Source organism: Equus caballus, chromosome 5 (assembly GCF_041296265.1).
Source record: "Equus caballus isolate H_3958 breed thoroughbred chromosome 5, TB-T2T, whole genome shotgun sequence".
Classification (NCBI taxonomy): domain Eukaryota; kingdom Metazoa; phylum Chordata; class Mammalia; order Perissodactyla; family Equidae; genus Equus; species Equus caballus.
The window spans coordinates 78,506,377-78,533,537 of NC_091688.1; the positions used below are offsets into that span (position 1 = coordinate 78,506,377).

General features: G+C 37.4%; 1 protein-coding gene across 7 annotated transcripts; it reads right to left on the minus strand.

Annotated features, from left to right (window-relative positions):
• Window positions 1–532: 532 nt before the first annotated feature.
• On the minus strand, window positions 533–27,058 carry CDC7 (cell division cycle 7). Of its 7 annotated transcripts, none has more exons than XM_070267299.1 (13): window positions 26,909–27,026; window positions 26,018–26,212; window positions 23,701–23,916; window positions 18,059–18,142; window positions 16,280–16,415; window positions 12,942–13,035; window positions 12,714–12,856; window positions 11,540–11,792; window positions 10,813–10,908; window positions 9,856–10,034; window positions 8,948–9,030; window positions 6,254–6,403; window positions 533–2,343 (listed from the first exon to the last, which is right to left on the minus strand). In XM_070267299.1, exons 3-13 carry the CDS (start codon window positions 23,777–23,779, stop codon window positions 1,949–1,951), a joined length of 1,692 nt encoding a protein of 563 aa, XP_070123400.1. In that variant the 5' UTR covers window positions 23,780–23,916; window positions 26,018–26,212; window positions 26,909–27,026; the 3' UTR covers window positions 533–1,948. The 7 variants fall into 7 exon arrangements, with proteins under 7 accessions (XP_070123400.1, XP_070123399.1, XP_023497440.1 ...); XM_070267298.1 differs by having other exon boundaries at window positions 26,386–26,923; XM_023641672.2 differs by lacking the exon at window positions 23,701–23,916 and having other exon boundaries at window positions 26,909–27,058.
• Window positions 27,059–27,161: the final 103 nt, after the last annotated feature.

A 27,161-nucleotide genomic window follows, 5' to 3' on the forward strand; every position in this document is an offset into this window, starting at 1 on the left:
CTTGATTATGAGTCATATTAAGTTTTTTTTAGCTAAGACTTCATTTTAATTACTGAGATGGTTTACTGCTTTACTATTTGTGACAAATATCCCACAAAAGAAGTTAATGAGCACCTTTTCTATAAAAAAACTCTACTTTTATCTTTCACATTTTACTTGAGCCAGGTCAGTATTTGTTAATCAACTACCTACTATACGCTAAAGAGAGAGTATTCATCAAACCCAGAAGGAAAGTACTTTGAGTGGTCAATACTTTTTTTTTTTTTTTAAGATTTTTAAAATTTTTCCTTTTTCTCCCAAAGCCCCCGGTACATAGTTGTGTATTTTCAGTTGTGGGTCCTTCTAGTTGTGGCATGAGGGATGCCGCCTCAGCATGGCTTGATGAGTAGTGCCGTGTCCACACCCAGTATTCAAACTGGCGAGACCCCGGGCCGCTGAAGCAGTGCACTTGAACTTAACCACTTGGCCACGGGGCCGGCCCCTGCTCAATATGTTTTTTAAAAAAGGTACTTTTCAAATAAATAGTCTGATATAAAAAATATAAAAGAACTTTATTAAACATAAAAATTCAAGAACATTCAAATTTTTTTTTAAGATTACAGCATGAGAAGACAGAGCAGATCAATGGTAATGGTTTATACATATACTATACTTACCAAACACAGTAGGTAGACATACTGACTTCAATGCTCAAAATAACAAAATGAATGTTATATGTCCCTAAGCTGTTTCTATACTCTATATCTACTAAACGGGAAACTTCTCAGCAGATCCACACCCCCAGACTTATTTCCCATAGGAAGTTTGATATGCTGTCACTGATATTTATCATTTTGAAATGTAGTAATATATAAACCTCTATTTTCGGTCCTTTTCTATTTTGCCTACTTCATTCTCTCTCTTCCCAACCCACCCAAGACTCCAGCAATCATCCTTCTCTTAGCAGGACCAACTTAGTCAAAACAGGATACAGAGATCTGAATGGCTCTAAGCAGAGGAAATATCTCCAATAATGTTCTCAATTCTGTGTTCACTTTTCCTTTCGGCAGTTACCTAATTACACCTAAGATGATGTGAAAAAAGAAACATATTCAAAGCAAAAGAAAAAGATTTTGGACTATCAATCCTCACATTGGTCCTGCGGCTTCCCTTTATCAACCAGTGTACACATTAAGTTCCCAACTGTAAACACATGCAATATTTAACAAAGTGACCAAAAACTTCGTGGAAAGCACCATATAATTTCCAAGGAAATGTGTTAGGTTGGGGTAGAGAAGGCAGAAAACTCAGGAGAGAAACCATTAAGAAAATCAAAGCAATTCACACAAAAAATGCTTTCACAAAATACTTTTACAAATGGATAAATATATTCAATTTTAAGTGATACTTCCCGCCAACATTTTCTCATTAATTGGTTTAGTGTTCATAAAAGGTACGAAAGAAATAAAATCAAAGGTATGATATATGCTTCCAGAAGAGGAAATTATCTACTTTACCTACAGAATGGTTAGAGCACCAGCACCAGGTTGAGTTTTCCAAAAGTACACATAGCTCACAGCTTGAAGAAACCAATAAACTAAGTCTTTTGACTCATTTAATCCCTATCACATGCCTTAATTATAAAACTTGCATCTCCAACTCCTGTGTACTAGGCTAAAACTGTTCCTTTTTCTGCATATGGCAGTGACAAGTAATTAGGGACACTACAGATCTGCTTATACTTGGGTAGATCTAATCAAAGATCATGTTGTTAATCCAAAGAACTATCCCCGGCATTTTAAGTAATCTTAATCCATATTTCAGAATCTGCCAACAGAGTAAACACTAAAATTTTAAAATAAATTATTGTTCCTGCCCTGGTCTCTAATCAAGAACTTACAGATATTACAAAGAACTCTTTTTCACTGCACCTTACAATACACAATAGCAAATGTTAAATGAAGGAGGATCACAAACTCATATCTTTAAAAAAAGGATGCAACAAAGCTTCTCCTGCTGTTATTCTTGACGCTGGATTTAGATCAAGAAGTTTATCAAGTAGGTCATAAGCTTCATCAGGCACCTCATCCCAGCCCTCTAAGTTGGTAGAACACACATCAAAATGACCCCCACAACCATTACTGTCCCCTTTACACACTGAAGTCCCTGAGGGCTGTGCTTGAGGTGTTTGTATAAGGTGAGAAGCTTTATGGTCAGTCTTCTCTGAAACAGTTGGGTCATGAGAAGCAGGCCCCTGTATATCACTGGTTAATTTGGAAGTCTTAGAATCTATACCTCTGAGCTTCTCACAGAGTTTTCTCAAGTCTTGTGCAGGGACTTCTTTGCTACATAATATTGATTTGCCTAAAGAGAAAAAATACATACATTTTATATTATTTGAATATATCAGAAGCCTCTCTCATGAGAAACATGCAAGTCCAACCATGTGCTTTGTAGAGATAGTCACATTGGGTATGAGATAGAGCGCCACATGCCATATTTGTGTTTTGCATAACATATTTGAAGGTCAAATCATAAGTGGGAGATAGTAAGTAGAAAGCAGTGACTTACTAAGTCGTCTAAGAGATTCACATGATTCTGTCAACTTCTCCAGCTTCATCGTACCCTTCTGTAATCTTTTAGTCAGCTGCAGCTGCAGCTCCCATTCCGTCTCCTCCTTCCAAGCTTCTATATGCCTTTGACTACACGGTTCCTGTCTTTGCCTGGGATGCCCTGCACTCCCCAGTATGCCCAGGATATCCCCACTTACATCACCACTCAGATCAAGAATTACCTCTGTGAGACCTGCACTCTCAGAGTTGATCACTCTAAGCTTGTGTTGCATCCTGTGAAGATTTCTATTCTTAATTTTGCCATCCTGTATTGTAATTGAAAAACTGAATGACTATCTTGCTTACTAGACTATGAGCTCTTTGAAGACAGGGACTATCTTATTTATTTTTGAATCCCCAAAACTTCGACAATGTCTGATATATACTAGGTTCTCAACTAATGTCTGTTGAACTGGACAAAAAGGCATTATTCAGCCTCTCATGTCTCAGCTCAAACATCACATCCTTATAGATGCTGTCCTTGACCAATCTATCTGAAACAGCTGAGCCTTCTTCACGTCCTTTCACCTTTAATCTTTTTTTAAAGATTTTATTTTTCCTTTTTCTCCCCAAAGCCCCCCAGTACATAGTTGTATATATTTTCAGTTGTGGGTCCTTCTAGTTGTGGCATGTGGGATGGCGCCTCAGCATGGCTTGATAAGTGGTACCATGTCCGCGCCTAGGATCTGAACTGGTGAAGCCCTGGGCCGTGGAAGCGGAGCGCGGGAACTTAACCACTCGGCCACGGGGCCGGCCCCACCATTAATCTTTCTCAATACCACTCATCTGTCTGACAGTATATTTTTGTTTGTCTCTCCCACTAGAATTTAAGCTCTTTGAGCACACAGACTCAACAATAGTACCTGGTGCACATAAAGTTCCAATAAATGTTTTTGAATGAATTAATGAATAAACCAGATCTGTTTTTAAAAATCCAAATGTCAGGGCCAGCCCTGTGGCCGAGTGATTAAGTTGGCGCACTCTGCTTTGGCGTCCTGGCAATTACTGGTTTGGATCCTGGGCACGGACCTAGGCACCGCTCATCAAGCCACCATGCTGTGGTGGCATCCCACACAGAACTAGAATGACCTACAACTAGGATATACAACTATGTACTGGGGCTTTGGGGAGAAAAAAAAAGAGGAAGACTGGCAACAGATGTTAGTTCAGGGCCAATCTTAAAAAAAAAAAACAAATATCTTTGAAACGAGTTCACAACAGGAGTATCATCAGACATGGGCAAAAATAAGTTAAGCACACAAACGTACTAATTTTGCCTTATATTTCCTTATTGAACAGAAATGTGGCTGTAAACGATGAGTAGCACAGCATTTAGACTTCTTTCTCGGGTATGTTGATTGCTAACAAAGAAATTAATCTACCTTTGGATGTTAAAGAGTTACTTTTACATATTTCGATCTAACTACTGGGTTGGAATACTAAGAGAAAAAAGGTAGGGGATGGGGAGACAGGCAGGGAGGAGACAAAGGAAACAAACTACCAAAAGCTAACTTTGTTGAAGATACAACATGCCAATCCTTTTTCACTTTTACATCTATTTTATCATTCCTATTCTCTTGAGAAAACTATGGCCAGAGGAGAATAGTCATACAGTTTTATTCCTTAATTTATAGGCTACTCTGAAGTCAAGAAATAACTAACAGTATGTGTTACAGCATGTCCCCAAGTTACACAACATGCCTAAATTATTTTCTTACATGACCAAAGAGAGGGCTCATTATCCAGGGAAAATAATTTAAACTAATACATTCAATCAAAAAATATTATGTTACAGACTACCAGGTGTCAGGTATTTGTTTTAGCTCAAGGTTTTTCCTTTGAATGTATTCGACACAATTCAACAAGTACTTGATGACAAGCTACAATGGGGTCTGTATTCAGCCCAAGGTTATAGTAAGATCTGACTGAAATAACTACAGAAGTAACACTAATAACATGGAGATAAGTGCTACATAGCATTATTTTTTTTAACATGAGATCTGGGGTCTGTATTCAGCCCAAGGTTATAGTAAGATCTGACTGAAATAACTACAGAAGTAACACTAATAACACGGAGATAAGTGCTACATAGCATTATTTTTTTTAACATGAGAACAAGCATTACAACGATAAATCTCTAAAAGCTCTTGCCTGTTATCGTGACACTTGCCCGGGAATCTGTGTGTCAGATGTTGCACTTCTATTGTTGGTCCTCACTGTAACTTTCACTACAGATGGCAGAGATGTAAGTTCTTCAACAAAATGTTTTGGTGTTCTCTGATGAAATTCATGTTCATGAATTTCTTGTGAAGTTATTCAATAGTACATCAAAATTTTCTCAATAAGCTGAGAATAATCATACTCATGTAAAAGTATACTTTCCAAGGTATCAATCTTGCTTCCCATTCATGGTCACTTTTCCCTTGTATGTATGTATTATTTCACCCTATTATCCTCAGACAAAATTTTCTTATAATAGGTGTAAGAAAGGTACAAGTTGCAGATTGATCTTGCTGCAAAAACATTTTTTTGTAAGCCTCTATTATGAGGCTTTCTTCACAACCACGACTAAGTTTTTCTGGCTGATTAGACCACGGCACTGGTGCTTAAGCAAGGGACAATAATTTTCACAGTGGTTCTTAGAAGTAATTCTTGGTCAAAATCACTTATGTTTTCAAACTAACAAGCCTGGACCCTTCCTACACATCATATTTTTCTGAATCACATTTTCCAGGAAAGGGTAAGATGAGAGATGCATACGATTTCTTGAAGTTTCTCAGATAATTCTGATATGCAACCTGATTAAGACCCACTGATCCTGGGACTGGGCACAAGGCAACCCAGCTACTTTTGAGGTGCATTGACTAAAATTTTGTCCCAAAGGGGTGTTCCACATTGTGCAGTAGTATGCTGACTCAATCACATCCATCCACTTTGGAAAGTATTAACTATAATTGTGCATGGCGAATAGCAGAAGGTAGGCATTTGAGTTCAAGTTGCTGGCCAGAGCCAGGCTGAGAGAATTCTCAGGTGCCCTATGAGGTACAGTGTATATCCCAGTCTTGAAGTACAAGAACTTGTGTAGCTAAGGAGATGACTTCCTATGTCCAATATATGCTTACAAGAATACTCCATCAGTAAAGGTGTTCTGTTCACTTCTCTTCTCTGCTACCCTAACTCCAAGAAACCTTACAACTATTGTCTTTCTTACTGCAGTCCTTATGCTGTATTATAACTGTTTGTGAGTATAGACTAAGATCATTTAACGTAGGCCAAAGAGCACCTGATGCTTAATAAATACACAATAAACAAAACCTGTTATTAAAAATAGTTATGTAACAAAGTCAAACCATAACTACAGGCAGTTGAGATTTTATTCCTTATTCTTGTTTAAGATTATAAAGTTGAACTCTAAATAGTGAAGTATAGCATTTTGTACTTGATAAGATTAAACGACTACACGTAGAGAAGTGATAAATTACTTTCTGATTACACAATGCAATTAATTTCCAAGCAACTGAGAAATTTTCTACTTAACATCAGAGAACTTCATGAATACAGGCTATGTTTATTTATAAAGAGAATTTCATAATAATTTATTAAGTAATTTGTAGGAGATAATAAAAGGCATTTGTTTTGTTCTATAATATAAAACTGCTTACCAAAAGTTTTAGCAGCCTGGATAGTTTCCCTGGATCCACGAATTGTCATAATTTGAGCCAAAGCAGTTAAATCATCACTTGCTTTATAAAATGGATATCGTCCACTAAGCAAAGAAAGGAATATCACACCTGCAGACCACATGTCAATTGCTGTAACAGAAAATAAACTTTAAACAAAATCCCAAATCTATAATTTTTCATCTACATCAGAAGTTCTCAACCTTTACTATGCATTTGAATTATCTTGAGAACCTTAAAAAAAATTCTGAAAGCCAGGCCCAATCCCTCAGAAATTCTGATTTAACTGTTCTGGGGTAGGGCTCAGGCATCAGTATTTTTTAAAAGTTGCTTAGGTGCTTTTAATGTAATTCCAGGATTGACCATCTCTGGCCTAACATCCTTAACACAAAATACAGTTTTCTTTCTTGAGCAACATGTTGGTGAGTTTAAAAGGATATTTTATCATTAGAAAACACTAAGTAAATGCACATTTTATAAGATCAAAAGAAATCCAAAAATAGCTATGTGGGGAAAAAACTGGATGCTTCTCAAGAATTACACACCAAAGTAGTGAAAGTGTTTCATTTTAGTAAAAAGTACTGAACATTAGAAGCTCTTCTTCAGCCAGATGCTAATGGTAACTTTTGTGATAGAAGCTTTAATCTCCAGACTTCTGGCAGATAAGATTAAGACCAGCTCAGCCTCATGTCAAGAAACGCATTTTTTTTCTTTTAGGTACTTCTCTCCTAATTGTTGGCCTCCCAGTATCACCAATTATTTGCTCTCTATTCCCTCGGCCACCGTATCATCTGCCTTTCTCGGTTCCCTTCGTACCTCTGCCTGCTCCTTCAACGTTTTCAGCATCAACCCTTGAGTGCTGAGGTTCCTCGGAGTTCCAACCTCTTCCCCTGCATACTCTCCCTGACTGGCCCATCCATTTCATGGCTTCAACTACCATTTATACAACAATGACACATCTATATTTCCAGCCCAGACTTGCCTGAACCTCAGACATACTTTTATTCTGTCGGACATCTCTATCTAGATGTCCCACAAATATCTTAAACCAATTATGCCCCCAATCAACTTTATCTTTCCCTGTAAACCAGTTAAACTTCTTTATTCTCCACCTTGGTTACTGGTATCCATCCAAGTTCCTCAACCTAGGAATCTGATAAACATCCTGCATGCCTTCTCTCTCACCAACCCCCACTCAAATCCCATATCCAAGTATCCACCAAGCTCTGCTTTTCCAATTCTTCACCTTTCTTTTCATTCCTATTACTAATGCCCTCATTCGGGCTTTCATCACCTCTCACGTGGACCACAGCAGGCCACCACTCTCCAAGATCTATCCTCTCTGCAAACCTGCCAGAACACTCCATCTGGAACACAACCATTACCATTCTCTTTTCCTTGAATAACTTTCCAACACCTATAGGATACAGTCCAAGACGCTTAAACACGTGTGATCTGACCTTGTCTACCTCTTTCTAGGTTTATTTCTCATCATTCCTTGACTTCCATCTTACATTCTAGCAACAATAAACTTGTTTCCTGCATGATTAGACCATGCTGTTTCTTGAGTTCCTCTGTGCAGGCCTCAATGCCAACCTCTCCACCCCAATTTTACATTCTCTTCAAAGAGATTCTCTTCCATAAACTTCCTTCCATAATCCCTTCAGTGAAGAATAGTTAGAGATCCCTAAAATATCTTGTATAAAGTTTTATAACCAGGGGCCAGCCTGATGGTGTTAAGTTCAGTGCGCTCCACTTTGGTGGCCTGGATTCATGGGTTTGGATCCCGGATGCGGACCTACACCACTCATCAAGCTATGCTGTGGTAGCATCCCACATATAAAAAAATAGAGGAAGATGGGCACAGATGTTAGCTCAGGGCTACTCTTCCTCAAGCAAAAAGAGGAAGATTGGCAACAAGTGTCAGCGCAGGGCCAATCTTCCGCACCAAAAAAATTAATAAACTGTTAAAAAAAAGTTTTATAACCATACTCAACAGATTATTTGATAATTATTAGAGAGTGTTCCCTGACTAGAGTGTAAAACACAAATAGTTTCATTCACTTTTTTGTATCATTAGCAAGCACAGAATACACACAATGAATGAATGCATTTCTTTAAAGTCCATAATCCAAGTGAATAGCAGGATTCATCTATTCAATAAGATGTTCCTGGGTTCTGGCTCTATGACAACTTCTTTACATCACAGACTTTTTTCTCTTTCTAAAATCCTTTTAATGCTATTATATTGTATTACTATAACAAAAAATAATTTCAATCAAACACACAATCATATGTACATCACAGAAAACTTTTGAGGTATTAGGCAAACAGATAAAATGCTATAAGTCTTACATTAGCAAAGATTACTAAACACAATTTTTTCCCCCACAAAGGCGATATTAACAAAATCCCTGATAAAATCATCTTATAAAAGATAAGCAAAATGCAATCTATAGAAAAAAGTTGTTTAAAAAAAAGGCAACACTAGAATTAAAAACTTTCATAAATAGCATTATCTCAAAAATGGGAATGCCACACTGTTAGAACCACTTACATAATTTAATTAAAAGCAGGAGAGCTTAAGTATTAGTGATAAATAGACAAAGATCATAAAATAAAACATACCTGGGACAGTCAATTTTAATAGGGTTCTGAATTTCTAGTGCAACATACCTGTAGTCTGATTGGGGCACTTTGTCAAGACCTCTGGTGCTCTGAATCCCGGTGTACCTGCCCGAGGGGCAACCTGTTGCCGCCTGATGACAATGAAATAAGATTACTCTAGTTATGTTAAAGTCTAATTATTTAAGACCAAAAAGTAACATTTATCAATTTAGTTCACACTAAATTCTGCCTTGATATCTACATAAATAAAAGTTATCATAAAGCAGACAATAATCCAGTGTGATAAAAATCCTAGATTTTGCTTCTACCAGTCCTCCCACCCCGCCCTGCCACCTAGTTCCCAGGCCTTATTCCAGAAAGGCTTGAAGGTAACTTATAGGCATAAAAAAAGATAGTAGATGATAAGACCCATAAAAGAAAAATAGAATACAACAGGAATTCAGAGGTAAAAAAATCCATTTCTGTTTGGAGTGACTAATTACTGATATACTTAGTCACTCACATACTTGAGTTAACTGGGAAAGGCGCATGAAAGCCAAGACTTGAAAGAAAGGGAGGAATTTATGTGGCAAAGAGCTGGAGGTGGGAGTGAGAGAGGAGCTTTATTATTTGGTTCTGGTTATTCCACAATGGCAGGAATAAAGAAAGAAAACAAGATAAAATCAGCAAGCAAAATGTGCAATTCTAAGGTTCCAAAAGAGCTATCCCCTGCATCAAAATTATTTGCATATAAGAGCAAATGTGTTTTCCAAAGAGCATACGCATGGTAAATGAACAATACCTAACTATAATTATCATGTGCTCTTCAAGGTACCACTCTCATCAGTGCCTGTGTTCACAGAACTGTGCTGTTCCTGACTTTCACACACTAAACCAACTGCCCACCAAAATCAATGCAATGTCTCTCTTGCCTTGCAGCATGCTGGTGATTTCACAGCACCATTAAAACACATTACCTTGAAAGGCAAATACTGCAAACTTTATCTGTTGCATAACAGTCACAGGTCAGGCTAGCTGGGCAAGAACTGGCAGTTTTCCTCATCACACCACTATTCATAACTTTTGTAGAAACAGCCTTCTTTTTTGTTGCTAACTTTCTAGAGAGTACATCCACAGTCTTTGACTGCTTCATAAGCTGTAAAAGAAAAGTCATATTTTCTATCTTTATGATATTTAACATGATGCCCTCAAATGCTAGGATGGCAAAACACAACAGTGGAATCACAACTTTTAAAACTGCCGAATGTGGTACTGGATTGTAAATAAACAGTTCTCTAAGAAAACATTTAAGGTCTGTTTAGGTTTTTCTGAATAAACACTAAAATTTACTAATTAGTTCTAGTTTGGTAAATATTTGACTTATACTTTATTAGCACTTTTCCTGATATGTTACAAAAACATAAAACAGTTACGTTCTAGTGTCTAACTCCATTTCAGAACTGTAAACTGCACAATTACATTGGCTAAAATCAGGGTTTTAATTTGTTGCTCATGCTATCTAGCTGTTACAAGATATCATATGTCAATTTAAAACCACTGAACACTGATGACAATTTTGTAAACTTTACAAATATCTTTATGCCATCAACTGTGTGTCAGAAATGTGTTAGTTCTTGGGAGCTCACATTCTAGCCAATGAAAGAAAAGGCCTAATGTTCTAAATGTTCCTTCAGAGAAAGAGCAATTATAGTGAGCTAACCAAAAATAATGAAAAATTCCACCAGAAAAGTTCAGGAAAAAACTGGAGAAAATAAAAGTGTTGCCTAGATGCTCAAAGCAGTAGTAATACCTTCTGCCAAAGCAAAACCCTACTTTTAAAAACTTACTGATAATAAACACTAATCTAGCCATCCTCTAAATTCTCTTCAGGGTACGACTGGCTGATGATTGCACTATTAAGCTACATTACTTACTTTCACTGCAGGGCTCTCATGTGAAATGGAGCTGTGTATATTGAAATTTCTTTCTCCAAAAACAGAGCGCTGGACAGAAAGGCCTACAGATCCCTCCTACAATACCAACAAAAACAAGGAAAATAAGGATTATATCTGTAACACTTTCTGCCAGCTGTACTCTGCCATAGTTTTGAAAGAGTTAAGTGACATGAAACAAAAACAGCTGCATCCAAGTCATTCTCAGGCACCAAAACACTTCTGTGAACGGAGAAAATAGTCTAGACAGAACGCTTAACACCCATACATGTTATCATAGTCCACAAATACATATATATACACAAATAAAAAAATTTAAAAAACCACCTGCATGGATGTTACATTTGGCTGTGCAGCTAAAATGGAGATAGACACTTCAGAATTTTTCCCCTATAACTGATGCTTTCTTTTGAAAAGGATAATTAATCTGAATTTTATAACATGCAGGGAAAATTTATTATTTTCCATTTTTGTTATATAATGTATAATGATAAAAACATTCTAAAACTTCCAAGTAAATTTCAGTTTTGAAATAGTAAAATGATCCATTACAAATCTTAGTGAAAATCTCATCAATTGAGTATATAACAAATGCAAAAAAAATTTTTTTAATTGCCAAGTATTATCCTACTATTATACCTCCCTTTGTTGGATAAAGGAGTAAATTTCTGAAATCATATTAGTACTTAAGAAATAAAAGAGGTAGAACCTTTCCATCTTTTCCATGTTTAATCTGAATTTGCGCATTTGTGTAGGGCCTTTTAACAGAAGTTTTTGTGGTGGGCTGCTGATCCAGCTCCTTAGGTGCTGCTAGGCCACTCAATGAAATCTTGTTTCCTGTGATCACGTGGGATTTATTTTGTAAACAACTTTCTTGCTGAGCTTCCGATTGGACAAATTTGAGCAGCTCTATTTTTGTATCATGGGTTCCCTGGGCCAAACCAAAGTCTACCAAGGCATACCTAAGAAACAAAAGCAAGCATTTTTTACTTCTCTGTAACAGTTAAAGCTTAGTAACATCACAATAGGCTCAAACCATATTCATACAGAAACTGTAATTCTTTTGGGGATCAATTAAGAAATTGTAACATTCTTGAAAAAAGAAAAAAAAATAAGTTTTGCAGACAAGGTAAGGATTTAATAGCTAACTAGGATTGAAAATCCCACACACACACAAAAATCTTTTATCCCCTTTCTCCTATACTGACAAGGCAGACAAGGAATGCAGGATATAAGCACAATCCTTTGTTCTCTGATGGTGGCAGAGATGGCATCACAGCAGATTAATTTTTAACTAAACAGATTTAAAAGCAAAATAAATTAAAATCATAGTTTAAAAATCTGACTTAATTAAAGAAAATTAAAGAGAAAAGTCAGGAGTATTTTAAAAGCCCAAGAAAAGAAGTTATAGTTCTATTCTTCCTATCATACTCACTATGATATATTGTATAAAAAGCAGTATTTAAGTTTTCAATGCCTCTATGTATATAATCAGCATAAAAAATATACATAAAAACAGAACATTAGTGTTCAAACAGGAAACTGGATATCCTATGGAGCAATCCCCTCATTTACGAGAAAGGAAAAACACAACACAGAGATAAGAGAAATGTGTAAGGTCAAAAAGGACTAGATCCTTTCTAAGTTTCTTTCAGCTAAGTGCTATTTCCGTTGAGCCATGGAACATCTAATGATGTATATTGCTGTACCAACACAATTTTATCTTCTCATTCACTGTATTTCCCCCTTCCCCAATCACAATGAAAATTTGAAATAGAAAAAATCTGTGCATGGCTGCTGCAGTATGTTCTATGTCTAAAAGATGACCTCATAGCACAAATTCATTCAAGCGTAAATATTTTCTGGTAACTTTCCATACTTACTTTTTCAGACGCCTATTATATAAAAAATTGCTGGGCTTAACATCACGGTGAACAATACCAAACTGATGAATGCGTTTCAAAGCTTTGAACAGATTAAACATATATTCACGTACTTCTTGAAAGGAAAGAGAATTCAAAATGTCCTAAAATAAAGTTATGAATAAGGTTATAAAATTGTTTCCAATTAAATATTCAGTTAATAAAAATTCAAGAAATATTAAAACCTACCAAAAAGGACTCATGCTCCAGATATGGCATAGCAATAACCACATGATCATTTTTCCTAAAGCAGTATTTAACTCCCATGACATTGTCTTGCCCCCTAGTGGAAAAATGCACAATGAACTTTAGAGGAAAGGTCAAATGAACTGAAATTTTATGCCGAGTTCTTTTAAAAATGTAATTTTAGCAATGCATAAATAATGATAGAAAACTAACTTAAAGGACAGTATACACATTTAACTGACTTGTACAAGATAAAGATTTTTTTTAAAAAACAAAAATAGCACCAGTTGTGAGGTTACTATAATAATTTAAACATGAGATAATTATAGTTTTAATTGGGGAAGTGACAGAATGAGAAGGAAAAGATGAATAACAAGAATGAATTAACAAAACTCAATAGCAGATAAGACAGTAATAATAATAAACAAATTAATAATAGCTAACATTTATTGAGCATTTGCTATATGCCAAGCTCTGATCTAAGCACTTGACATCTATTAACAATTCACTTAATCTTCACAACACCCTATGAGAACGGTGCTATTATTTCCTCCCTCTTTTTTACAGATAAGGAAATTGAGGCACAGAGAGGTTAAGGAACTTTCCCAAGGTCACTAAATTAGTAAGTCATGGGGCAAGGATTTCAATCCAGGCAGCCTGCTTCAGATCTATGTTCTTAACCACTATGCCACACTGCTTCATAAAAGATGAGGAAAATAGGGTAAAGTTGATTTCCATGGTTTTGAACCTAATTGAGTAAAACAACATGGATACCAACAAAGTATGTAGAGAAATGAGGAAAAGAAGCATCAAAACTAAGACCTCATCATTTTGATAAAGATATCTAGATACAGAACTAAATCTTAAGTGAGAACTCAGGACAGTACTTGCAAAGAAACGAAACCCAAAGCTGTGAAAATGATTAGACAGAAGAGAAAACTGAACCTTGGAAAAGTCTCAAGTTGGAGGGCAAAATAAGGAAGATGGGCCAGAAAGCCCAGACAGGAATGTCACCCAAGTGAGGAGTTTTGAAGGGTGATCGGCTTGAAGGTCAAAGAGAATGAACACTGAGGGAAGGCTTTTAGTTTGGCCAAGAGGAATTAACTGGTAATTTTTCAGAGAGCAATTTAACTGGAGGCAAAACAGTTATTTAGAGGCAAAACAGAATTTAAGGAGAGAAAATAGGACACAATGGAAGCAGAACATAAAGACCACTTCCTTGAACTATCTGACAAAGAAAAGAAGAAAAGCCAGCATGGGAGCTAGAAGGGAAGCAAGATCAGATAAAGACTTTTTTAGCACACACTGTTTCAAAGTACAGGGAACGGAAAAGTGGTAGAGAGAGACATTTAAAGTGTAGAAAAAGAAACGATCTTATTCAGGGGACTAGAATGCATATAATCATGTCTTAGAGAGGCCACCTCATGCTCTATAATAAACAGAAGGGTGAAACAAAGAAATAGGCTTGTTCATTCATTCAATAAATATTTAGTGGGTAGTTATTTGGCAAACACTATGTTACACATTAGGGATGCAATGGAGAATTAAAATTAACATGATTTCTGCCCTCATGGAGTTTACTATGTAGTGGACAAAACAGATAGTAAACAAGGTAATAAATAATGACAGTTTGAGATGAGGGTTTTGAAAGAGATCAAGAGGTGCTGTGACGAGAAAAAACAGAACTTAATTTAATTCAGAGACCTCTTTGAAGTGGTGCCACTCTTGCTCAGATCAGAAAGATGAGCAGTCAGCATGCAAAGACGGGGAGGGGTCTTCCTGAATGGGGAAACAGAATGGGAAGTGCCTTTAGGTAAGAAGGCTCGAGACAAATTCGAGGAACTAAAGAAACCGGAGCAGAGCGAGGGAGGTGGGAGGACTGCCATGAGATAAGGCTGGATTTTTTTTTCAAAGTACATTTGGAAACTATTGAAGGATTTTAAGTGGTGGGACTAACAGTATCCACATTTTTATATTTTAAAGATCACTGGCTGTTTTACGACCACAGAATTAAGAGGGAAGAGAAAGAAACAGGCTATTGTAGTAACCTAGGTTTGGACTGAGGTTGTTGTTGAGTAGATAGAAAGATACGGATGGGTTTTTAGATATATTTTGGAGGCAAAATGGCCAGGACTTGGTGATGGATGTGGTTTAGGAGAGAAATGGAGTCAGAGGATGACTAGGTTTCTGGCTTGAGCCACTGGGTAGTTGGTAGTGCCATCTGTTGAGACGGGTAGATGAAAACAGGTTGCTGCAATAAGGTTTTTTTTTTTTTTTGGCAGGTGAAGGTGGATTAAAATTTAATTTTTGGCATATTACATTTGAGATTTTTATGCAGTATCCAAGTAGAAATGCAAATAGGCAGGTGGACATATACAAATCTGCAGTTAAGAGGTCTGAGGCCAGCTATATACTTAGGGGAATTGTTACTATGTATTTAAAGCCAGGTAGAAACACGATACTACCTAGGGAAGAGTCTAGAGAAAGCGAGCCCAGGATAGAGCACTGAGGAGCTCCAACAATTACGGTTCAGGTAGAAGAGGAAGAGCTGGCAATGGATACTGAAAATGAAAAGCTAAATAAAGCAGGAAGAAAACAAAGAGCATGGGGCAGTAAAGAAGTCAAAAGACGATGGTTCAAATCAATTATCTTAAACACTGCCTAGAGTTCATGTGAACAGAAACAGGAACTGGCAAAATGGAATCATGGTTGACTCTTACCTACAGTAGTTTCAGTTTAGCATAGAGGAGAGCAGCCACAACGTGTTTGTTGTGAAAGGAGGGTGTGGAAGTGAAAACAGTAGGTGTAGGCAATTTTTGAGAAGTCTTGCTGTGAAGGGAAGCAAAGAAATGACAGAGCAACTGGAAGAGGGATGGCAGCACAGGAGTGACAAGAGACACTAGATCACGTTGGTATATTGAGAGCAATGACCTAGCAGAGAGAGACCAATGAGAAAGACATGCCAGATGATTCTGCTGTTCAAATAAAATATGAGATGAGGCTGTCAATAGCTGGGGAGATGTGAAATATGACTTCCCCACAATTTTTTTTAACATCTAGACCATGGACGCCAAGGTTTATGATTTGGCAGGAAGATTAGAAAAAGAAGTGCTAAGAAAACAGGAAGTCAAGCTGACCCTGAAAGGAAATCCACTCTAAAAATTAATATAAATTTAACTAACCATTCCAAGGTTAGAGGAAAACTGCTAGCAAATTGCACAGGCCTGACTGAAAACTATGTTTAATTCATGGACAATCTCATCATCCCTGTTAGACATCTACTCAAAACTCTTAAAAATAATATATAACCGGTTCAATTAAAATATCTTTAAATTGCCTACCCAGCCACTGTTAGGCACTGAAGTTCAGCTGCAATTCTTATAGGATGACTTGTTGGAATTAAGTGTTTTAGAGCAATTTTCTCTTCAGGTCCTACTTGTAACTGTGCTGTAGCCAAATAAACAGAGCTGAAAGTGCCTGTAAAACAATTTATCAGATTTTTCAATATTTGGTTTTTAAAACTGTTAATGAAACAATGCTAAAATAGATCTTAAAAACTGTTTGGAACCCATAAAATTATGATAATTACCAATATTTTAATGACAATGAACACAAAGAGCAACACATCTATAAATACTTCTTTTTTTTTTTATTTTACTTTTCCTTTTTTTCCCCAAAGCCTCCTGGTATAGAGTTGTATATTTTCAGTTGTGGGTCCTTCCGGTCATGGCATGTGGGACCCCGCCTCAGCATGGCCTAGATGAGCAGTGCCATGTCCGCGGGCGCCCAGGACCTGAACTGGCGAAACCCTGGGTCATGGAAGCAGAGGGCGCGAACTTAACCACTCGGCCGCAGGGCCAGCCCCCTACAACTTATCTTCAATCTTCAGTAAATTCTTAAATGTCCTCAGTTCTTTAGGGGTTTATTAATTTACCAAAACTCTATAGTAAATCTGTTTGACTGGGTTAGCATAAAATATTTCCATGGTCATGATCTATTCTAATAATTATTTTTCTATAATATTATCATTTGAAATTACTTACTTAAGACTTGGATACAGGTCTGTTAGAAGCAGAAATGACAATAGTCTTAGGGGAAAAAAAAAACCCTACAAAAATACCTGGGATTTTAAATTTAGTGTTAAACAGAAAAAATAAAAGATTTAGTAGTCAATTACATTTGAGAAATATGGAGTTATAACAAATTAATTCCTTTACTACAAAATTTCCCAGAGTCTTTAAAGTGTTAAAGAACGTCATGAATAACCAAAAGCAAGTACATATGCTATATTTTCCAAGCTTATTTAGCCTTAGAACACACTCCACCCCTCCCCACTTCAGGAAAAGCTATCAATTTGTTAGGAGGAAATCACTGTTTTCCAAAACCAAGTTTTTGAACATTAAGTCAGTGTCCAAAAATGTAAGGAAAAAGATGTAAAGATATGCTTCTTACATTCCAAATCACCTCATCTTCTAATTTCCCTGCCCCCACTGACAGCCTTTTCTCATCTGACACTTCCCATTGTGCAAAGCAAGCAACAAGGAAATGGAAGTTTTTTACTATTTAGGCATTTATCAACAGAGCCAAAAAGTTCTATAATCTTTTATTTTCTCATTCACTTCACATCTGTCTTCCAAATTCACCTTTCATTCAATCAATATGAGTGCCAGTCTCTCAATGGTATTTATGTTAATATAATCCTATAAATATTGTACCACTTTATTTTCATCATTTTGCCATCTTAGGTTTCATATATGTTTCAATGTACAATTCTACCTAACTGCAATGGAGAAAGAGGAAAAATATTTGGCTTCCCTTGATCAAATCCCCCCATTTGAATCTTAAAATATCCACTTTTAATAATTAATCTATCATTAATATGTTATGAACACATCAATACTTTTAATGGTAGAAAAGCATAAAGAATCAAATAGGACTATTTATTTTACTGTAAATATTTATTTATTCTTCCATTCTTTTCATGTTACTGTTACATGGTCTTAATATTTTTAAAAGGGGGTATATTTTTCAATAAGAACTAATAATGAAAGTCAAGATTATACAAGGAAAACAGAAGGAAAAATAACTTCTAAAGATAATAAAGTATATCCCCAAATTACCTTCTCCAATTTTGTCCTTAATCTTAAACACACTGCCAAGCTGTGGTACAGCTTCATAAAGCTTCTCAATATCTTTTTTAATGCCTATCAAGGAAAAAAGAATTTATAGTTATAATTAATGAGAGTATATCTTATACTTAAAAAAAAACTCAATGAAATTAATTCTAAAACATGAGTAATTAAGTTACAAAGAAAAAAATAGCTATAATAAACCTCAAAATCATGACAAGAATAATTAAAACCCCATCAAGTAGCCATAACTCACACACCCCACTTAAACTAACAGACAAAACTGATTAAGCCCAAGAATCACACACAATTAATTCTTTTACTCTAGAATTACTTAATAATGGATACACTGTCACTGCATAGCTACAACACAATGAAGAAACTAAACTTACAAAATAACTAAACAATTTGTGCTATGATCACTAGATGGCATGACAAGAACACAATGCAATGTTCTTGAAAACTATTTCCTTCCCCCAAAGATACAAAATCTTACAGGCTTGAGAAAGTTTTATGTATTGAATATTCACAGTATACCCTCAGAGAGGTGGTATACTAAAGCTCTCGAGGAAGTTAAGAAATATTTTTAAAAAACTGTTCCAACTACCAATATTATCCTCTATCTTTGACAGCAGATAAATTGCTACTTTTAAATAAATATAAGTTCTTTACAAAAACGTACATGGTTAAAATAAGGAGAGGCAGTAAGACAAAATGCAATAAACTACTGGATACAAAAGAACTACATACTTAGGAATCATCACATTTTATTATAATAGCTAGCCCAAGCAACAGCTACTTTTTAAGTTATCAGAATACTCTGCATAGTGTAACAGTTTAAGACATCTCAAAGCACTTTCACATGCATTATCTTTTCAGATCTTCACAACAGCACAGTGATATTGGCAGAACATGAATTATTATCATGATTTTTCAGATAAGGAAATTCTATTCAGGGAAGTTCAGTCATTTGCCCAGTTTCACAGAGGTATGGCTGATAAGTCTATAGACTGATTCATTTAACAAACATTGTGTTTTAAAAAATGCTCAGCAATGGGCATATTTAAGAAACTGAACAAATTTGGTGCAGCCCCTGTTCTCTAGGAGCTTAGCCTAGTGGAAGAGACAGATGTTAAAAGCTCACTCTTAATACAAGATGATAATTGTAATAATAGAGGAATGCACATAGTATAGGTGGGGGGTGAGGGGAACGAACACTTCTGAAGGTGCCAGGAAGCTTCGGGTGACACTTAAGCTGTGTTTTGAAGCATTCACCAAATAGAAAAGTGGAAGAAGGCATTTTAGGAAGAAGGAACTATGTATGCAAAGACATGGAAATGAAAAAAGGCATGGATTACTGTGTGTGTGTTAGGGGGGAGATAATGAAATGAAATGTGGCTAGGAAAGGGAAGGGCAGAGAATGCAAGTGAAAACCATGGAAAGGTTCTAAGCAGGAAGATGATATGTGGAGGATAACTTGAGGAGGAAGAACATTAAGAGCTGGAGACTAAATAAGAGACCAAGGAGATCTAGTCCAGTATTCTCTCCACTGTATCAGCCCATCTAAGGAAATGGGAAGAACTTACCTATGTTACCCTCGCTTCCCTGTCTATCTCATAGGTGGACTGGAAAAGCTTCATGGATTTCAATACAAGAAGCAATATAACAATAATTCTGCGTGCCAGTTTCCAAGATGGGAGGCCTCAGTTAAAATCCTGGCTCCACTATTTACCAGCCAGTACGACCTTCTTTGAGCAAACAGCTTATCTCTGTGAGCCTTAGTTCTCCATCTATAGAAAAGGGGGTAATAACAGTACCCTTGCCCTGGAGATACTGTGAGGATTAAATGAATAATATATATGAGAAGCTTTTCATGCAATGTCTGGCACACAGTAAATACTAAATAAGTTACAGTGGTAATTCTTATTGTTGTAGTTATTCTTATTACTATTTCTTTAGGGAGTTTGCTCTTATTATTTCTTCTGCTTGGAATCCTCTGCCATTGTAACTTCATGTGGTTGGCTCAACTGTTACAGTCTCCTTAGTCTCCATCCTATTTAAATTAGCACTCCTCCCATTACTCACATTACCCTGTTTATCGTCTTTGGCATACTTATCTACTGTAAAATTATTCCGTTTATTTGTCTGCCGTTGTCTCTTCCCACTAGAATATAAACTTCACCAGCACAGGTTCCCTGTCTGTATAATTCACCACAGTACACTCAGCTCCTGGTTAGAACAGTGCCAGGCACATCTGTCGAATGAATGAATTATTACCATCATAATAAGCATTCAGAGGTAGCTGTAGGAAAAAAATAGAAAAGTTTACAAGAGAGTGAAGCCAAAGACAGCAGCAGGTCCCTCACTATCAGCTACCACACCACTTCACTCTAGAAACCAAACCAAGGCCTGGAGGAAAAGCCAGCTTTCTAGTAGTCATGGTTGCCACAGTCAATTAGAATATTCCCTAACGAGTGTCAATTCCAACCAGTTTCAAATCCAGTATCATAGGAAAAGCACCATGAACGGGTACTAAAATATGTTCAATTTCATAGTACATTTCTTTGATTCTAAAACACAATTTTAATAACTCTGAAATTGGGATGTAACTTATAATTGTTGTCAGCCAGCATCAAAACTTACGGAATAGGTGTCAGTGACTTGAAAAAATCCAAGAAATCATAGAGGAGCATTCACATTTAACCATGAAGAACCAAATAGTTGTAGGGAGGAGTGGTAGAGATGGTGAAGAAGAAAGCAAATGCAGGCCAGCTCCACATAATCGGACTCTTAAGAGCCCATTAATAATGGCTTTTTCTAAAATTGGATTCTTCAAAGAAATTCTGCATCACCAGTATATAGAGAAGAATATTGTGAGGGGGAAAACAGAAAATCAACAAGCCTGAATACAAAAAGTGATTCAGAAGAGATAGATGTGAAAGTTCATTTTCCTTTTTAAGTACATACCAGAGATATACAATTATTTGTCTAATTAGGCCTAAAAGAACTCTTTCAACAAATACAAAATAAAAAATTCTAAGTGATGAGAAAGCACTGTGCCACAGTATAACTGACAGCATGTCTGACCAGTACATAAAATGGTGTATCTTACAATCATTCATGTTTAGATATGACGAAATATTTTTTTTTTAAAGATTTTTTTATTTTTTTTCCTTTTTCTCCCCAAAGCCCCCCAGTGCATAGTTGTCTATTCTTCGTTGTGGGTCCTTCTAGTTGTGGCATGTGGGACGCTGCCTCAGCGTGGTTTGGTGAGCAGTGCCATGTCCGCGCCCAGGATTCGAACCAACGAAACCCTGGGCCGCCTGCAGCGGAGCGCGCAAACTTAACCACTTGGCCACGGGGCCAGCCCCGATATGACAAAATATTTTAAGAACCCTGTTTATAGTCTTTTTACTACTAAATGTACTGAAGTGTTTATGTGCATGTTTTGCTGTATGTACGTGATTAATAACACCAAAAGTTTTGTAGGAGGATGATAAAGAATTATGCTATCCACTAGTTTCAAGTGGCTATTTAAATTAATCAAAATTAAATCAAATTAAAATTTAATTTCCTCAGTCACACTAGCCACATGTGACAATATAAAGAAATTTCTGTTACTACAGAAACTTTATTGGACAGCACCAATAAGAAGAAAGCCTAGAATCTAAAGATCTGGATTTAACTCATCATTAAACCACATTCATGTTCAATTTCTTAATCTATAAAACAAAGGAGTTGAATCAGATGAACTTTACCTTCCAACCATAACAGTTTATGGTTTTCCTATGAGTTCCACACATCTTGGAACTTCCCTTTGCATAAGCATGAGCTGGCAGTTAGTAGCAGAAATGCTGATAAGATGTTAGAAACCACCAGAAAGAAAATACATGTAATAAGAAAATACTGTAATGCACAAGCATGTGAATGATCACGTAAGCTCAATGTGCTTCCACCTCTACTCACTTACTAAGTACTTACCTATCTTTACAAAACTCAGAATATTTATATTGAGGTCTCCTATCACTACAGAACAACTTTGACATTTTTAAACAATAGTAAAACTTCCTGACAATCAAAACGAATGCAAAATCCTCAAATTCTGAAGTGGGAGATGAAAGCAGACAGAAGAAAGTATTCATGTCAAAAGCAGGAAAATACTACTAAAGACAGAGACCAATGAATATATATTTTGAGGACTGGGGGGAGATGCTGAAAGTGCATCAGCTAAAAAATTATTTAAATGCCCATGTTTTATACAAGAAAGTCTAGGCTTCTGTTTTGAAATTTAAAGTGATTTTTTTTTTCGTGCTACTTAATACATCCAAGTTGGCTTTAATACAGCCTCCTTAACTGTACTCCCTGCTTTCACCCTTGCTGGCCTACAGTCTACTGGTAACATGGTGGCCAGAGTGAGACTGTTAAAGCTCACCAAATCATGTTTGCTCAAACCCACTTTCAAATCTTGCTCCATATAAAAGCCAAAGAACTACCTCCTCTCCTCACCTCTGACTTCACTCCCATCATCCCCCACTTCCAGTCACAATGACCTCCTTGCTATTCCTCCATGCCAGGCACACTCCCATCTCACCGCCTTCATGCTTGCTTTTTCCTCTGCCTGGAATGCCTCCCCCAGATACCTGCATAACTCACTCCTTCGCCAACTTAGTTTAAATGTTACCACACTGAAGCCTTCTCTAACCAATTACACTTATTAAAATTGCAATCTCCTCCCTTGATACTTCCCATTTTCCCTTCTCTTCTGTATTTTCTTCACAGCACTCATCACTTTGGAACATACTATTTATTTGTGTTTACTGTCTATCTCTTTCTGCTAGATTGAGGGCATTGACTTTTGCATGTTATGCACTGATTTATCCCTAGCACCCAGAAAAATGCCTGCACATAGTAGACATTTAATAATAAATATTTATCATATACATGAAATGTTTTCAATCACTTACCATGGAGTAAAAGTGACACTCCAGGAATTATATGTCATACTAATTCTGGGGCTTCATGTGCTGCCTGATTGACACCTCCTATAACTAAGGAGATCATAAAATTTAGCCCAAACTGGGACACTCTTGAGAGTGAAAAGGGCACTGATAATAATTATTACACTCTGACAACACAGCATAAACTGGATTTGTCCCAGGCAAACCAAGATGGTATCGATAACCCATTTTAGAAGCATGAGCTAAGAATATCTATACAACACACCAAAAGCAAGCTTTCCAGTACAGTTCAACAGTATGCAGGAGACAGTCGGTGTATACATAGTTTATACTTCCTTCTTTCACTGAACAGATCTTTATCACTTAACTAAACTTGGCATATAGCAGATACTTAAAAAAAAAAGCTTGCTGAAAGAATGAAAGAATAAACACTTGATCCAATACTATGCCAGGTACTTTGTTCATTGCAGCATTTTTCTTAATAGGAAGAAATGGAAAATAATCCAAAGGTTCAATAAGAAAAGGCAATTTAAATAAATTATAGCATACTATGCAATGGAATATTAGGCAGTCATTTTAAATCAAGTTACAGAATATTTAATTACATAGGAAATGTTCAAGATATATATTGCTAAGTAAAAAATCGAGATTAGAAATAAGTTGGTGGGGGCCGACCCGGTGGCGCAGCGGTTAGGTTTGCATATTCTGCTTCAGCGGCCTGGGGTTCACCGGTTTGGATCCTTGGTGCGGACATGGTATTGCTTGACAAGCCATGCCGTGGCAGGCGTCCCACAAATACAATAGAGGAAGATGGGTACGGACGTTAGCTCAGGGCCAGTCTTCCTCAGCAAAAAGAGGAGGATGGGCAGCAGATGTTAGCTCAGGGCTAACCTTTCTCAAAAAAAAAAAAAAAGAAAGAAAAAAAGACAATAATAAGTTGGCTATGATCCCAATTTAGTTTTTTAAAAAATGTATCTCTGTATGCACAAGAAAACTAAAGGAATATAATAAAATGTCAACATGGGAAATAATGGGATAATATTTTCACATGTTGGCTTTCTACATTTTCTTCAATAACCATGTGTAATTTTTATCAGAAAAAAGTTATAAAAAGCTGACAAATATCCCAAAACAAAGAGCTGTGTTATTCCTCCATGACACTAAGTATTTTACTTTATATCCTTTCATTAAACCACTCATTCAATATTTTCAAGCACCTACTATGTGCTGGATACTGTTAGGTTCTGGTAATGCAAAGACATATAAAAAATCCCACCCTTCAAAAGTTATTCCATCAGGGGAAAGTAAATCACATCAGATCATGAGACGGTTATGTGCCTGGACCTCATCAGCTTTACTCCTTATTGAAGTTACGTTTTTGATATAACCTTAGCTTTTGAGATCATATAAAAAAGAACTGTATGAATAACATTTCAGCATGTTTTATAAATTATCAAAGGTACTGTTTATAATGTTCAATGTTCTGTTACATAAAAGCCACAAAAGTTTGAAAACCTGGAATAAAATCCACTCCCCCTTTGTTGCCCAGATTTTCAGAAGAATATTAGAATAGGAGCTTTCACCTGAACATGATGCTAGAACCAAGTCAGATTTATCCATTCATACACTCTGCCTAGTGCACAACACATATCAGGAGCTAGTTGACACACTGCCTTCAAGGAGCTTATACTACAACTGAAGAGACAAAATACACACAGGGCTAAACAACACAAGAATAATAATACAATGACTGTGTTATTGTGCTATGTCTCCAAAGACATAAGGGAAAGGTGAATCATGAAAAATAGGTAATTGCAAGAACAATGGAAGGGAAGAGGTGCAGCATCCACAAAACTGGATGAAAGTGGCATTTTAAGATTATTCTTAGTAGCAATGTACAAGATGGACTGGAGGATGGAAAAGAAGTGAAAGCAGGCAGTTTAGGTGAGAAACTTCACTGTAATCCAGGAGCAAAGTGTCAGGGAATAAATGTGGTGAAAGCGGGAATGGGAAGAGACAATGCCATACATATTAAAAAGTAAGAAAGCTGGGTGACTGAATACAGAGCAAATACAAAACATAAGTCGAAGACAACTCTGAAGTTTTAAGCATAGGTAACTGGAGTAACAGTGGCTTTCATCACCAAAAACAGGGGCATCAGGAAGGATACTCATTTTGACACCAAAGATGAGGTGAGTTTTAGTCAGAAAGCAAAAGCGTGTGACATCATACTTTTCTAGGTTGGGGTTAAAGTCTATTTTGTAGTGTTTACGTATACACCACAGATGAAAGGGTAAAATTAGTATCTTTTGGACAAGCACTAAATATGCTTAAGACAAAGATGGAAAAGAAGATTTAGCTATCTTTTAGGGGAAAAAAATAGAGTCGACTGAAACTCCTCTATTTAACAAACATTTATTAAACACCCAGTATGTCCCAGCACTGTGCTGGAGCAGGAATGAAGGCGCACATTTCAGGGCACAAGATCAGGTACTCTTTGACTCTCTCTCACTTCAAGGTCTGGGTTAGGGTCAAACAACACTTCATGGTATACACTGAGATACAGTGACCTACTGCCACAAATAAATACAAAAATAAACTTCATTTATTTTTGTCGATGAATTCTGCTTTTGAATACTTAAGAGAAAATCCCTCCAATGTCGATTTCTAAATCCAAGTTTAATGCAATATGGTGAGTAGATACAGGAACACAGGTCTCTAGAAGAGAAATTCTAGTTCTGGTATCAATAACTTCGTGTTCTTAGACAATCACTAATATTTAGACCTTAGCAACTACGTCTGTGAAATGACATGGTTGGACTACAATCCTAAAATGCAATCCAATCCTAAATCTAGACCTTAGGAAGCTTTACTGATTTGTAAAATGCTCCTATATAAACACACAACTCACTTTAAGATTCAGGAAGTTATTTTTTCTAAATAATCGAAATTACAGAATTGTTGCCGTACATCTTCGGAATTAAACACATACCTGGTAGTTTAAAATTCTGCTCATGTTTTTTTAACGAGCCATCCGCCTGAAACCGGTCACGCAGGGGAGAAAAAGCCAGCGGGTCATCCATCTGAATCCCCAAAGACGCCTCCATCACAAAACAAGTGGGATGCAAAATGCCAGCTAAGGGGTCATGTCCAGAGGGGCAGCAGAGCAGCTGTGGAAATTAGAATACTGGAGAAGACGAGAAGTTGAAATCACTCACTGAACCAAGCACTGAAAAATGCCCCTGCCTCCAAAGGGGCAAACATTTAACGACGCACCCTATGTCCAAATCCCCAAAGGAAGGAAAACTGTGGGCCAATTCTAAGGATTCCATTTGCTTCGCTTTCACCTTCCAGACATACCGGCTGGGCGCCGAGGGCAACTCTCCCGGCCGGGGAGCCTCCCGGGCGGCCGGCGGCGGCGGGCACCGCTGGGGCCGCGAGCCCGGCTTCTGGCGAGTGGGGCCGGGGCGGGGAAGGCCTGAGCGGGGAGAGCGGTTTGACCCGAGGAAGAGGACTGACGGGGGGAATCGTTTGCCTACAGAAAGGGAGCGTCAGGAGGCTGGTCCAAAGCCCCATGCAAGTTGGTGGAGAACTGATACGATACTGGCCACGAGCGCCGGGCGGAGGAAGGGAAGGGGGAATGAATGGGATCCTTCCCCGAGCGCGGGCAGCGAGCTCCGCGGGCAGGGACCTTCCTCCCTCAGCCCAGAGACCGAACAGGATGCTTAGTGCGCAGGCGCACCACTTTCCCGCCGCGACTCAGCGGGATCCGAGGGGGGGGGGGTGGGGAGTACTGCGCTGTGACAAGACTGAAGTCATGATCCAGAATTCGTTTCTAATCCCTCACAATCCCGCGCCATGGAACAAACCGTCGCAAACTCACGGTTTAAGGGAATACGACTTCTGTGGCTCCCCAGATGCCTGGGTCGCCGCCTCCAAGAGCTCCCCACTTAGCCAGTCTGCCAAACGCGCCTGCGCAACACTTCCCGCCTCGCCGCTTCTAGTTGCTCATGCGCACTGGAAAGCTTTCTGCGCCGCGGAATCCGCTACTGGGCGCTTGCGTAACCAGCTCGGGTTACTTCTCCAAGTCCGTGTGGGTGGCCGAAAGGGCGGTTACAGAGTAAAGAGCGGGAATA

Coding starts and splice junctions, on each gene's coding strand:
- CDC7 (XM_023641672.2), bottom strand. CDS start 26,132: ATGGAGGCGTCTTTGGGGATTCAGATGGATGACCCGCTGGCTTTTTCT. Junction 11,793..12,713: donor TATAATAGGCGTCTGAAAAA/GTAAGTATGGAA, acceptor TTTGTTTCTTAG/GTATGCCTTGGTAGACTTTG. Junction 10,035..10,812: donor ATGAGAGCCCTGCAGTGAAA/GTAAGTAATGTA, acceptor TTTCTTTTACAG/CTTATGAAGCAGTCAAAGAC.